At 45.0% G+C, this 14,193-nt stretch overlaps 1 protein-coding gene across 4 annotated transcripts; it reads left to right on the top strand.

Moving 5' to 3' along the window:
- The first annotated feature begins 208 nt into the window (after window positions 1–208).
- Window positions 209–7,468, top strand: LOC123401572. 4 transcript variants are annotated; one of them, XM_045095400.1, is made up of 6 exons: window positions 209–464; window positions 2,972–3,003; window positions 4,200–4,391; window positions 4,924–4,971; window positions 6,895–6,975; window positions 7,078–7,208. In XM_045095400.1, exons 1-5 carry the CDS (start codon window positions 412–414, stop codon window positions 6,972–6,974), a joined length of 405 nt encoding a protein of 134 aa, XP_044951335.1. In that variant the 5' UTR covers window positions 209–411; the 3' UTR covers window position 6,975; window positions 7,078–7,208. The 4 variants fall into 4 exon arrangements, with proteins under 4 accessions (XP_044951335.1, XP_044951336.1, XP_044951333.1 ...); XM_045095401.1 differs by having other exon boundaries at window positions 213–464; window positions 6,898–6,975; XM_045095398.1 differs by having other exon boundaries at window positions 221–464; window positions 6,895–6,968; window positions 7,078–7,468.
- Window positions 7,469–14,193: the final 6,725 nt, after the last annotated feature.

Consider the following 14,193-nt stretch of genomic DNA (forward strand, 5'->3'; position numbering starts at 1 on the left):
AGATGTCTCTTTGGGTATTTTCACCTCACAAACCTTGGATCTTTTGTCCCTCAAGAAAAGAAAACTTTGGATATTTTGTTTTGGACTTATTTACAATAGTGTCACGGCGCAATTCTAAGGTCCCACTCGTTAGTGACCAGTTTCCCGGAATCGAGACATTACCGCGGAAAGCACTCCCGCTTTCCCCACCCACACCCACACCCCCGGCCCGGGCCCCCCATCTTCGCCCCTTTGTTCCTCCCTCTTTTGCATCTCTCGTCAGGGTAGGGCAGGGCAGGGCACGGAGACGGAGGGTGGAAGAAAGAGGGCGGCAGCCGGGCTGGGCAGGAGGAGGAAGGAAGCAACCCCATCCACCGCCCGCTCCTTCTTCCTCCCTCCCCCTCCGCGCCTCCCAGGGCCCGAGCTGCTGCCATGGCGGATACCAACCCGGACAGCATCAAGAGATACACGCCTCCCGTGCACAGGTCAACACCTCCCGCATTCGCCTTTCTTTCCATTCCACGAGGCTCCTGCAGCTTCTTGCCATTTTTCGATTCGGGCCGCGCTTACCCAGAATCGCATTCGGAGTGTGGGATTGGACCTCGGCCTGGTTGAATCTCTTGCGAGATGAGGTGGCCTCTTGTGATCTGGGGCACCTCTGGCGCGGAGGCTGGGAGCTGCCTGCCTTGGATTCGGCCATTTCCTGGGATTTTGGTACCGGTATGCTCTGGAGCATTCATGTGGTGGTTTCGGTGGGATTAGCTGGAAGGCTGACGGTGTGACGTTCTCATGCCCTTCTTAGATTTATCTGCTGCGTTGCTTTTCTATAGCTGCTTAATGCGTGTGATTTTAGGTGGCGCCTGAGAACATGTAACCTATGATTGTTGTCACCGAATCGCCATACTACATAGCTTGCTTTTTCTTCTTTCGCTATCCTATTTTGGAGATGGACGCTGGCTTTCTGCTAGCTCATAGAGGGCATAATGAAAGAGGTTTTCGACAGAAAGAGGTTTTCGACACACATATCTTCATCACTAGTACGCTACCATTGTTGGTCTCGGGCTGGTCTTTTGGCATGCTGATTTAGCTTATCAGTGAATATGGAAAAAGGACATGCTTGAAAGCTAACTTTTTGCCTAAAGGGAATTTGTTTAGCTTTGGTCAAGCATCATGGTTTCATTCCGAGATGAAGGGTGACTCTAGTGTGGATTATCAAGTTAAAGCAACCTGGCTCAGCCACTCTTTACCCATGCAGTCGTCCAGCTTGGATAAAGTTGATGATTAGTTCAAAATAGTGTATATAATTGGCTTGAAGGCCTCTTGTCTATATTATCTGGTTCTGCATTTTTTTAGAAAAGGAGGTTAAGACCCCCCGGCCTCTGCATCAATCGATGCATACAACCATCTTTATTACTTATTCAACAAAGGTCTGACAAGAACATACATCAAGCCACCCGAAGCCCCCACTCACACCTACAAAAGCGATAATGTGGAGTGCTCTCACTCCCCATATCTAAAACCGGTGTCGTCGCCGATCCATTCACATAACGTATCGGAACTAACAGCCGGCGTAGCAGACCTAAAGCGTATACCACATGCACACGTTTTAGAAGCCGCCATCATCATCGAACTGCTGACCCATCTTCAGGAGAGAAATCCGCATCATCCTTGTCAGTCCGGCCATCCGTCAACGCCACCACGGCGCCCAACGGCGCCACCTCCCCGCGCTCGTCCATCCAGATGCGAAGACTCTATAAGATCTGTCGTGCGTAGCACCTGCCGAACAGGCATGACAAAGCGTAGCACCTGTTGGCCAGGCATGACCTGACATCACCACCGAAGCTCCGTGCAGGACGAAGACGCTCCACCTCCTGCCTGTGTCTTCCAGCACTGCTCCACAAACGATGCTTCCTAGAGAGGAACGACACCGCAATGTCGCCATCATCCGATCTGGAAAACCAGATCCTAAGGTTTCCCCTCGAGCAGCACGAGTGGATCGACACTAGTTACAAGACGAAGCCTTCATTAAGGTAACGGCGCAGAACGCCGCCATCGTCCGCCGTCGGCTCGGTTTTCACCGGCAACTATGTCTCCCCGACTCGCAGCCAGTACCGGATCCTGCGACGAGCCCGGTCCCGGGATCCCAAGATCCGCCGTCACCGGTGCCGTCACAAAGACCCACCACCTGGCCCGTCATCCCCGGCGGAGGGGACGCCGCCACCACCATGGTCGGATTCGGGTTAGCCGTGGCCACCTCAAAGACCGGATCCGGGCTGAACGCCGCCGCTGCAACCGCCACCGGCAACGCCCAGCCCCACCTTCAGCTTCTAGCCACGTCCAACCGACCGGCACGCCACGCCCAGCCAATCTCCACCCGCGCCTCCGCCGGGAGCTGCTGCGCTGCCGTGCCTTGGATCCGCATGACGCCGTCGCTGAAGCCGCCGTCCCGCACCGCACGACATCGAACGAGGAGAAGGGAAATCCCCGCCGCCGCCTACGCCGACCGGATCGGCGGCGCACACCGGCGGCGGCGAGGGAGGGAGCTGGAGGCGGCGGACTAGCCCTGGCGGCTAGGGTTCGCCCCCTCGGTCGCTCGCGGAAGCGACGCGAGGGGGTACGCGAGGGGCTTCGAATACAGATCTCTAGTCACTTACGATTCTGTTACTCAAATGATGTAATTCTTCTGTAGTCACTTACGATTCACAATCACGATTCAGTTCAGCATTAACAGAAAGTAGATTTGCTGGAGCAATCTGGCGCGTTCAGTTGACAACATCGTTGATTTGGTCAGTTGTTCTTAGTTATGTTTCTAGTATTTCTGAACTAATAGTTCGATATCTGCAGTTCCCAGTATTTGTATGACGTTTGAAAACCTAGTTAATACTTGAAAAATGTTTTTGTGCTGACTGCATTGTTAGTCTTTTATGTTGCTACATATTTGTGCATATGACCTGCTTGCTGATGGCTGTCTTTACTCTCATTATTGCTCCAGGAATCGTGCAAACAATCGCCGCAAGGCTGGAGGTACATCTCATTTGGATGCAATTAATTAGACTTTATACATATTACCTCCATCCTGAATTAGTTGTCTTAGATTTGTCTAGATACGGATGTATCTACAATGCTTTTTTTTTTGGAAAAGGAGGTTAAACCCCTGTCCTCTGCATCAGTCGATGCATATAGCCATCTTTATTAATTATTCCACAAAGGTCTGACAAGAACATACATCAATCCATCCGACGCCACCACTCAGACTTACAAACTCGATAATGTGGAGTGCTCTCACTCCACATATCTAAAACCGGTGTTGTTGCTAATCCATCCAAATAACGTATCGGGACCAACAGCCGGTGCAGCAGACCTGAAACGCACACCACATGCACACGTTTTAGAAGACGCCATCATCATCGGCTCACTGACCCATCTTCGGGAGAGAGATCCGCATCATCCTTGCCAGTCCGAACATCCGTTGATGCCACCACGGTGCCCAACGGTGCTACCGCCCTGCGCTCAGCCGTCCAGGCGTGAAGATTCTGAAAGAACTGTCGTGCGTAGCACCTGCCAAACCAGGCATGACTCAGCGTAGCACCTGTCGGCCAGTCATGACTTGATAGCTCCACCAAAGCTCCGTGCAAGACGAAGACGCTCCACCTCCTGCCCCTGTTTTCCTTTTATTGTGTGTTTGGACACTACGGTTAGTATGATGTGTATGGTCTCACCAATATTCAATAACTCAATATGTCTAATGCAATTGCTTGGTGTTATATGCCTCATTGTGTCTCAAAGTTTGTCTAGGAGTGCTTTTAGATGTCTACATACTCCAATTAATGCGGTTCTTCTTTGAGACAATGGGTGATACCATTAGTAACAGTAAGATCTTTAGTACACCAACATCTCTGTGTGAACCTTCTATGCACCATTGTATGGGTTTAAAATATTGCATATCTAATGTAAGTCACCTGCAAATCATAATCATATTCTGCTAATCTCTATAATTAGCCATTTAAGAAGTAAAAAATGATGTTTGCTGTTTTTTTCCTCACATGGTCATCTCTTATAACGTCTCAGAAACTCCTTTCGTAGATATGTTTACACTTTCATTTTATTCATTTGTAATAAACTTTGGTGGCTAGTCATTTCCTTGTATGTATTTTCTTACGCTCAATCTGTATATTTAGTTTAGCTAACAGTTGGGACACTTTTGCTATTTTATCAAGCAGATAGGGCTGAGAAAGCCAACTATTCATACAACAATGATGGAGAGAAGAGCCATGTTCCTTCACTAAAGAACCTTCCTCCAATTATCCATCATGATGCTTTTGTCAGCAATGCTCAAAATGATTACAGCCATGCAAGATTAGTACCATTGGAAGGATGTTCTGCCAGTGAGGCTTCACAGCTTCTCAGTGAACGTATGCTTACTGCACACCCCATACCGTCCTTTCACCGGCTTGTAGAATTTCTGTGCTAGAAGTTCTTCTCTTTTAAATGATAAAAAATTGCTGTGTCACATTAAATCTTGAATAACATGATAGGAAAATGTATGCAACCTATTTCTGTTTTCTACTTACGCATGCTAACAATTCAATATCTACTTACTCAAATTACATTGTATGAGCATGAAACACCTTTTGCCCTTTATTTCCAATTCTATGCTTGTGAGTTTTAGTTGTAAGAACATCCAATGATCCAGCTTGGATACCCATTGCTCATAATGTGATCTATTGTTTTTCTTTATTAATCATATCCTCATCTGTTCATTTTATGACAATTGCACTTACAAATCACCAGAGCTTAGGCAAGTTTAATTACTTATGGTCTGGTCTTCTCAGACATGCACTGTTACTTCATGGTAAAAAGTTGCAGCCGTTGTATTAAAATCTGACTAAACTTATTTCGCTACATTTCATCTTGTGATAATAATCGTCCATACTGTTTTTGTAGGTTGGGCTGCTGCAATGAACATGTATAATGACCCAAATGATTCCCCTGGTGAGCACTCATATTGCAATTAGTTTCACGTTGCTCCATTGTAGGTGTTCAAGCAAGCATAGCGCCTTAATATTCAAAACCAACCATACACAATTTGAAATTTGAATTAGCTTTCTGTATATGGGCAGTTTAATTGGTTCTTGTGTGTTGGTTCATGCTATGCCAACTTGATGGTTTACATTCTTACGATGTTACCACATACAAAAAGTCCAATTAGATTCCTCTACTTTCACGGAAGTTTATATTGGACCGTAGTGCAAGCTATATAATCCCCTTAACAAGGAATGGTAGTCTGGTACATATCACCCATTCATTTTAATTTTAAAAGCAGTTTAGACATGTCGATTGCTTCTGTTGTATCCCAGTCAGCATCCTCCTAACTTGCTAAGTGTGAGGTGACTTGCTGACATGGCTCATTGTCTACTGACTCAGCGAATTGAACCCTGTTGGATTTCACATAAGCAAGCATGGCTAGGGTGAAAATTGTGCTAGTTTTGAAAGTTGAGAGGGTTGAATAGGTGGTTTTACAGTAGCCGGTCCAGTTTGAACTTTCCTGAAAGCGGAAAATAATGATGCAAATTGGACTATAGCACATCATGCATAGTCTGCATAACCATAACGTAACGATATCCTAGCAGCAAGTCTCAAGAATTAAGTAGTTCATATCAGCTAGTCATGTGTATATGTTGGTAGCCTGATCTTTTAACATGCGTTGTCCTGTTCCAACCTTCCTGTTGCTGCTATGGTAAAAAAATGTTAACATAAAATGTTTAATTTCCCTAAGATTCTTGCATAAGAGTGAATTTTGGATGTTTCTGGATGGAGTTCTAAACAAAAGTATTGGTCTATGACCCAAGTTTTAGAAATAAGGATCAAAGATGCTCTAATGGCCTTTTAATGTGTAATTTTGTTAGCCTTCAATCATTGACAAGTGTTGGGTTTAGTCCCACATCGGTTGTGGGAGGAGACATAACACGACTTATAAGGATGAGGGTATCCCCTCCTAACAGGCTAGTCTTTTGGGGGGAGAGGGCCCAAGGCCTGTCATAAGTCGGTGTTGCTCTCCGGTTGGGCTTGTTGACGCATGTGGGTCGGAAACGCTGGTGTTAGCGGACCCGGGATTGCGTAACAAGTGGTATCAGAGCCCAGGTGCCCGGAATAAATCTCGGTGGACTCACGGGTGGTCGGTCATGGTAGGTTGGCTGGAACGCTGGTGTTAGCGGGCTCATGGGTGTAACAGGCTAGTCTTTTTGGGGGAGAGGGCCCAAGGCCTGTCATAAGTCGGTGTTGCTCTCCGGTTGGGCCTGTTGACGCATGTGGGTCGGAAACGCTGGTGTTAGCGGACCCGGGATTGCGTAACAAGTGGTATCAGAGCCCAGGTGCCCGGAATAAATCTCGGTGGACTCACGGGTGGTCAGTCATGGTAGGTGGGTTGGAACACTGGTGTTAGCGGGCCCATGGGTGACCGATGTGTGAGGGGGAGATTGTTGGGTTTAGTCCCACATCGGTTGTAGAAGGAGACATAACACGACTTATAAGGATGAGGGTGTCCCCTCCTAACAGGCTAATCTTTTGGGGGGAGAGGGCCCAAGGCCTGTCATAAGTCGGTGTTGCTCTTCGGTTGGGCCTGTTGACGCATGTGGGTCGGAAACGCTGGTGTTAGCGGACCCGGGATTGCATAACAACAAGAAAGAATGCACATGAATCTGAAGTGTTAGTAATAGTAGTGGCACAATCATGGTTAAAGACAAAAATGTGCATGCTGCTATGCTGTGCACTTCAAACACTATTATGAAGAGATGTCTCAAAAAGACCAGCTATACTAACTTAACCTGATGTCAATGGTGCGAATCTGAAGCAACAAAGCAGAATGCCCTCCGGTTATGATGCTGAGTTGCTAACTATGTTATCTCAATGGTTAAGCAGATAAACCAGTAATGTACGCTGGATCTGGCGGATCGTCGTGGGGTCAAGGTCACATGAAACTTCCTCATCAGGTATGAAGTAAGCCAACAAATTATTGTTGCTATTTTGGTTTCCTTTTCATACATCTTTTTTCCCCATATATATATGCTGATTGCTCTCCTGTGATGACTGGAAGTATAGATGAACTTCCTTGAAGATCTGCGTCGTGCGGTAGATGCTCAAACAGGCCTGGCAGCGGCGCTCAACACCTGGAACTAATTAAAGTCAAGCTGCTTCAGTGGAGTGCAACAGATTTATCAGAAGCAAGCTATTTTTCCAGCTCGATGTGTGTTCAGTTTCGTTTGAAAACTATATGTATGATAAGTCCCAATTTTTAGTCTAACCTGAGGCTGCTTGGTTTCTCTAAAATGGGAGCAGCAGTCAAAATCATTTCTTCCTGTAGCCTTACGGATGGAAGGCAAGCATTGCCGTGTTATGTACCTGAGTCAGTGGGTACTTGATTACTCGCCTTCACAATGTCCTAGTAAAAGTTGTATTCGATTCAAAGAATAGATTGTCTGGATGTACTCAATTGTCTTGGCCATGAATTTTGTGCAGTTTTTTGAGATTTATTGAATTGTTGAGAGCCTTCATTTTTAGCAGCATGGGCCCAACCATCGTCCTCAACAAAAGTACCCTAAACTTATGTATGACATTTTGGAAATGAATTTTTAGGAGCTTCATTTCGTCCCCTGGCAGTTATGCAAGTAACAAGCAAAATAATAGCACGACATGTATATAGGCTAGAGCAAAATAATAGCACGGCATGTATATAGGCTAGGTAGCAACGGAAATTGCTTTTGGAGGCCGAGCTCTGGAGGCCTTTAAATTCAAACTTCAAATTTTATGAAAATTCATATTTTAATAGTTTAAATAATTCTGAAAAAATACTCCCTCCAGTCCTTTTTACTCTGCGTTTTAGATTTCGGTCAAGTCAAACTTTATAAAGTTTGACCAAATTTATATAAAAAAATATCAATATCTACAATACCAAATATATGCATTATGAAACTACATTTCGTAAAGAATCTAACAATATTGATTTGGCATGGTGAATGTTGACAATTTTTTCTATAAGTTTGGTCAAAGTAGAGATACTTTGACTTCCGACAAAACTGACAAAACTTATATGCAAACTAAAAAGGATCGGAGGGAGTACATAGATATATGAAGGTATAATACACAAGTGTGTAAATTTTCAGAACTAAATATGTTGATATGAGGGCTATGCAAAAAAGGCAAATCTAAAGCTTTTTAACACATGACACTATTCATCTTTGTAGACCATGAATTTGTTTTTTTTACAGATCGCGTCTTCAAGTTTTTTGGTCTGAAATTTTACACACACACACGTATCACATACTTGTTCAGTTGTATAATTTTTTTCAGAATTTTTGAAACCAAAATTTTTAAATTTTATTTTTTTAAAAAAATTCAGCCTTCATGGCTCCCGGGAGCCAAACATCCATTCTCAGGTGGCAACAAAGAAAAAATGAGCAATGCATGTACATAGGCTAGGTGGCTGCAAAGAATAAATGGCTTATGCTGGCCTTCACCAAGCAAAAGTAACAAATGAGCTCGACTCGTTTTGGGTTAATCAAACATAAAAGTGGATAGATTAGGATTAGAACTTTATTTATTCAAGCACTAAACATCTTCTGGCAAGGGAGGCAATCCTCAAGATAAAAATATCAAATCACTTTTCATTGTATGTATTCTACTTCCTTCGTTTCATAATATAAAAATGTTTTTAACACTACACTAATATAAAAAACGTTCTTATATTATGAGACGGAAGAAATAACATCTTCCAAGAACCTTAAGGCCTCATTTGGCACTATTAGAATAAATCTGAGGCACACCGTCGATCATCCGAGGACCAAGCAATCACACGAGCACGACACCGAGATTTGTTAACGAGGTTCACCGATACTGCTACATCCCCGGAGCATGACTACGGGCGCTCCTCCCCGCGACACCGTCACAATTCCGCACCCTGGCCGCCCTGGGCGTCGGCACACGTCGCCGGCTCCCCCTGCACGTCTGTGCTCTTATGTTGGCATATGTTACATTATGTGTCTACCCCCGCTATATATGAAAGGCATAGGATACAAGTGTCCTATCAGGACACGACTCCATATCCTGTCTAAACACAATACTACCCAGAGTCCCATGAGAACCGCTGCTACTCCAAAGACTCCATGTGACTCCACTTGCAACTTGTAGTCCCTCCTTTTCCTGACCATAGTCAACGCTCGAGCAAAATTAAGTTCCACATTACTCTAGTTTGCGCTCCCAACTTCCAGAGTATCCAACACCATCACACACCGATCACTGACCTGTGTGAAAATGAACAACTCACATACCGGGTGTCACACATAAGAGTTACCTGAACTCAACATAACCGCTCTTCCTTAAACACATCTCTGAAACTTGAAGGAATATTCGTAGTTTGCGCTCCCAACTTCTAGAGTATCCAACACCATCACACACCGATCACTGACCTGTGTGAAAATGAACAACTCACATACCGGGTGTCACACATAAGAGTTACCTGAACTCAACACCACTACAGGGTACCACCGATCATCACCGACCGATGACGAGTTTCACGCTTCCATCAGACCACTGGGCTCCAGTCTGAATTGCGCGTCACTCGCTTTTTCCTAGAGTGAAGTCCTCCAGACTTGTAACGCCCCAGACACACTTTTCCCCGAGTGAAGTCCTCCAGACTTTCTGCGCACTTTTTCCTCACTCATGCACACCGGGGATCAACTTTCCGGTCGGTCACCCATCCTAGAACTACTCCAAGCCGAGCACGCTTAGCCTGAGAGTTCTATTCAAATTGGCTCCCGGAAAAGAAGGAATTCCTTATTGATATGAGTAGTCTATCATCCCTAATAAGCCAGACTATCACATACACCACCACTCAGAGGAACCGACGTCCTCGTCGGGCCACATGAGCGTTCCCTCTTGGTATAAACGTCTGTGCATCCAGTTCAGTACATCTGCCATGCCGTGTGCCATGACGGGTCACAAACGTCATGAACATGACCGCACACCTGTCCGTAAACATCCGTGTAACCGCGAGGGTCGGCTCTGATACCAACTTGTAACGCCCCGAACACACCCGCCGGTGGTCATTACTCCTGGTGGGATCTAGACTAGCCCCACATATCAATACTAGTCTTTTCTGCGCACTTTGTCCTCACTCATGCACACCCAGGATCAACTTCCCGGTCAGTCACCCATCCTAGAAATACTAAGCTGAGCACGCTTAACCTGAGAGTTCTATTCGAATGGGCTCCTAGAAAAAAGGAATTCCTTATTGATATGAGTACTCTATCATCTCTAATTAGCCAGGCTATCATAAGACTCCAGCTCCACCTTCAACATGACTCCATGGTAGATGATCAGTCCACCCCTGCGCCTCATCGACTTCAAGCTCCGTGTGTACACCACCTTGAATCAACCCCGCGCCATAGTCTTGTCGAAGCCACACAAGCCCTAGGGCATGCGCCGCGTGTTTCCATGCCCAGAAGTCGGTCACCATCAGCTCGCTCCTATGTCATCATTGCCGATCCCACCACCGTCTTCTGTACCAACCGACTTGCGTCGATGCATCAGACTGTCCAGTCCGACCCAGCCGAACTTGTCGACTATATGACACACTCGAGGCTCCCAAATCGTCTTCCGCGAATTTCCATCCATCACATGATAACTCTATCTTAGCTGGCATGACTTTCTGCAACGCCTTCAAGCATCTCTGTTGCGCCAACAATCTTTCATCCATGTCTGCCATAACCCAAGGTTTTTAGTTTCATCGAACATCTTCACCTCAAACCTGGTATGCGTTGACGCCATGGTTCTTCATACGACTGACTTTGTGAAAAAATATCTAACCTTCCACGCAATGGCCCAAGCACACAGACAAACCTCCGCATACTACTAGCAAAACCAAAAGAAATAAAATCTTTGGCCTTCACGTGGTGGCTCCCTTGCACAAAAACTTCCAATGCTAGCTTTGCCTTGCCACGACCTTCCAATGGATGCATATTAATGACTTTTCTCCACCGATTGAATCTGTTGCCGCCTCTCCGTGTCGTATGAGGACTAGGTCCTCTTTTGGTCCAAAACAAATCTACAAGTCGGACTCGCCGCCTCAGCCTTGCGGCTTCCGCCGGCTCAGACGCTGCCCACGCACACCACGTCGCCGCTGCTGCCTTTAATTGCTTCAGTCGCTGCTAACCCGCACACGTACGCCCTTGGACGTACCTTCGCGCTCAATCATCGTGCCGATCTGATCAAACCACTATCCGGCGCGGCCACAACTTTCGATACCTCAATGACACGTAGATCTCTGATGCAACTCCTTCAAATCAACTTTTCTGCTACCTCTGAACAACCCAGCTCATGATACCACTTGTTAGAATAAATCCGAGGCACACCGTCGATCATCCGTGGACCAAGCAATCATACGAGCACGAGATTTGTTAACAAGGTTCACCGATATGGCTACATCCCCGGGGCATGACTACGGGCGCTCCTCCCGTGACACCTTCACAATACCGCACCCTGGCCGCCCTGGGTGCCGGCACACGTCGCCGGCTCCCCCTGCACGTCTGTGCTATTATGTTGGCACATGTTACATCGTGTGTCTACCCCCGCTATATATGAGAGGCCTAGGATACAAGTGTCCTATCAAGACACGACTCCATATCTTGTCTAAATATAATACTACTCAGAGTCCAACTGTAACCTACCGTGCATGCCATATTCGACACAACTCTAACACGCACTAGAGTATTTGCACGTTTTCAAGAGTATTTTACCGGTCCGGTATAAAAATTCCTCGAATTTCCGATAGCCCGTTTGGTACCCCGGTATTGGACCAGCCCATCCCCAAAATTACATGCATGAAACCCTCAATACTCGTGTGAGAGCACACACGAGCCGCCCCTTGTGAATTTCCTCCTCGACCGTGACGACGCCCTTCGCCATCCGTCTGCCGTCCCTCGTCGCGCTCCGTTGTCCACCCTCTGCCCTTCGCCCTCCTCCGTCCGACCTTCATCGACTCAGTTCAAGCCGGGCCAGAAAATCCGCGGGTCGTGTCGCCTCCGATGCGAGAACCCCATATCCTTCCCGTAACCTGGCGTTTTCGCCGGTATGGATTGGTTCCACCTCACCCCTCCCCTCCCCCTGCCTAGGGTTTCACCTATGATTCTTTGACATCCTTGTATATTCTTAGTTCTTGGTAGTATGCTTGCTGCTATCTTTGTTCTGCAGCTTGTACTTAAGATGCACTTCATTTGTGATTAGAGAAGTGATGCCTTCTTTTGTTGAATTTATATCAAGATCAAGAACAACTCGTGATTACCAATTATGTTTCATAATATGTGTTTAGTTCAGTAGTAGGTGCTAGTTTCTCAGCACTAAGATCGCATGAATCGTGCCTCAACTTGCTCATACTTACATGTACAATGAACTGGTCATTTTTGGCTACACGTTTGCGGTGTGCCTACAAGTTTCTCGACTAGTCCTAGACTCGTGGTATTTAGATGGGGGGGATTTCAGTTTTCATTTTCCAAGTTGGGCTCTTTCCTTTCCATTAGTCGATGCAGATAATTAGTCTTTTGTCGTTTCAATTTTTCCTTTTCGACATCAATTAGTAACTTAGTGGAGAAATTTTTATGAATATATGGTATAGGATGTATTGTTTTGATATACTCTATGCACTAACACCTATATAAAAATAGCTGGATCTGGATAATATGAAGTTTTGAACAAAAATATACAACTTATCTCATTCTACTTGTGTCATCTGGCTCTGAGATATCTGTTGCCTCTCGCTTCCCATGATAAACTATCCACTTTGAAAACATATTAAGCCTATGTTTGGAGTAGAATAAATATAGCCTCTACTGATATAGCTCTCAGTAAATTGGAACCTCATTTGTCAATTTGGTATCATAAAATGCCATAGTATAATGATGTGTTCGGAGTAAGTTCCCATGAGGTATGATCAACATAGCACAAATCCACAAAGTATGTCAATTTGATATCTCATTGCAACTTGAAGCACTGCATAGTAGAACCATACAATGTTTCTACCCATTTTTCTGCCTTGTATTTGTGCCGCATTCGACTTATCTAGCTGACTGGATGCATCCATAGCTATTCTTATCTCCGAATTATCTTTCCTTAGAAAAAGCCCGCAGATATTGCTGTTCGGAGTCATGGATTTAACATTTTAAAAATTGTTAGCTTCTGATATCAATCTTTATTGACTAAAAAATATTTTGTTCTTGTTCCCTTGTGAGTATGCATTTTCTAAACATTTGCTTTGCTAGTTGCAATGATAGAACATTCGAGGAACTGAAAGAAAAAAATCTTCGCATATACATTGAAGTTCATATGGTCCATAACACTTGTAGTAGTATTTTTGCCTTTTTTATCATGTGGGCTCAAGATCGCTGCTTTCTTCTAGAGTTATTTTGTGTCTTGGCTGCCACCCCAAGAGCCAGATAGTAGCAAAGGAAAGAGCTGACACCCCCAGAAGCTAGTGGTGATGGAATCATTTGAGGACCTGCTATTCTGTTCATCAAGTGTGTCGTCCCTTATATGTTTGCACTATTTTGTAATTGCACTATTTTGTAATATTCATATTCCACACTATCGTTCACTTGATAGCAAGATGCTTGGATTGTGAATGGGTTATGATGTTGTTGCAAAATTAAGTCATGCAAAATTATGACGTTGCTGTTACGCAAAGATCACATTTTTATTTTGAGTATCCAATAATTTTTGGCTCTAAATTATGTTATAGCTCTGATAAAGTGTTGTTATGATAAGAGATTGATTCCAAGTCATGCAAAATTATATGTTGTTACTGTGATGATCTACAAAGATCACATTTTTATTTCAATTATCCAATATTACAAACGCAATTCACACCTCTAAAACAATATGTGTATTTGCAGGAAATGTAGGGGATTGGGATGGGAGGGAATGTGGGAGATTTGAGGAGATTGGGTGAAGGCAAGGGGTACCAAATCCCCTATAATCAAAACCTCTTGGGGTTTTGGAAAAACTCTTGTGCCGAACGAGGCCTAAAGGTGAGGAATATTAGCTAATGCTAAATGCTGAGATTGGACACTAAACTTTACAGCATTGAGTCTTCTATGTTGCCCAAACTGCAAACTAAACTTACCATCACACCGACACACTCCTCCAGTCTTCCCAAGCTTTTGTGCTACG

This window comes from Hordeum vulgare, chromosome 6H (assembly GCF_904849725.1).
Source record: "Hordeum vulgare subsp. vulgare chromosome 6H, MorexV3_pseudomolecules_assembly, whole genome shotgun sequence".
Taxonomy (NCBI): domain Eukaryota; kingdom Viridiplantae; phylum Streptophyta; class Magnoliopsida; order Poales; family Poaceae; genus Hordeum; species Hordeum vulgare.

Excerpts from the sequence above, each read along its gene's own strand:
- LOC123401572 (XM_045095398.1), top strand. The coding sequence starts at position 412 with ATGGCGGATACCAACCCGGACAGCATCAAGAGATACACGCCTCCCGTG. Across the intron at positions 4,392-4,923 it reads TTCACAGCTTCTCAGTGAAC|GTTGGGCTGCTGCAATGAAC; the intron begins GTATGCTTACTG and ends CTGTTTTTGTAG. Across the intron at positions 6,969-7,077 it reads ACATGAAACTTCCTCATCAG|ATGAACTTCCTTGAAGATCT; the intron begins GTATGAAGTAAG and ends CTGGAAGTATAG.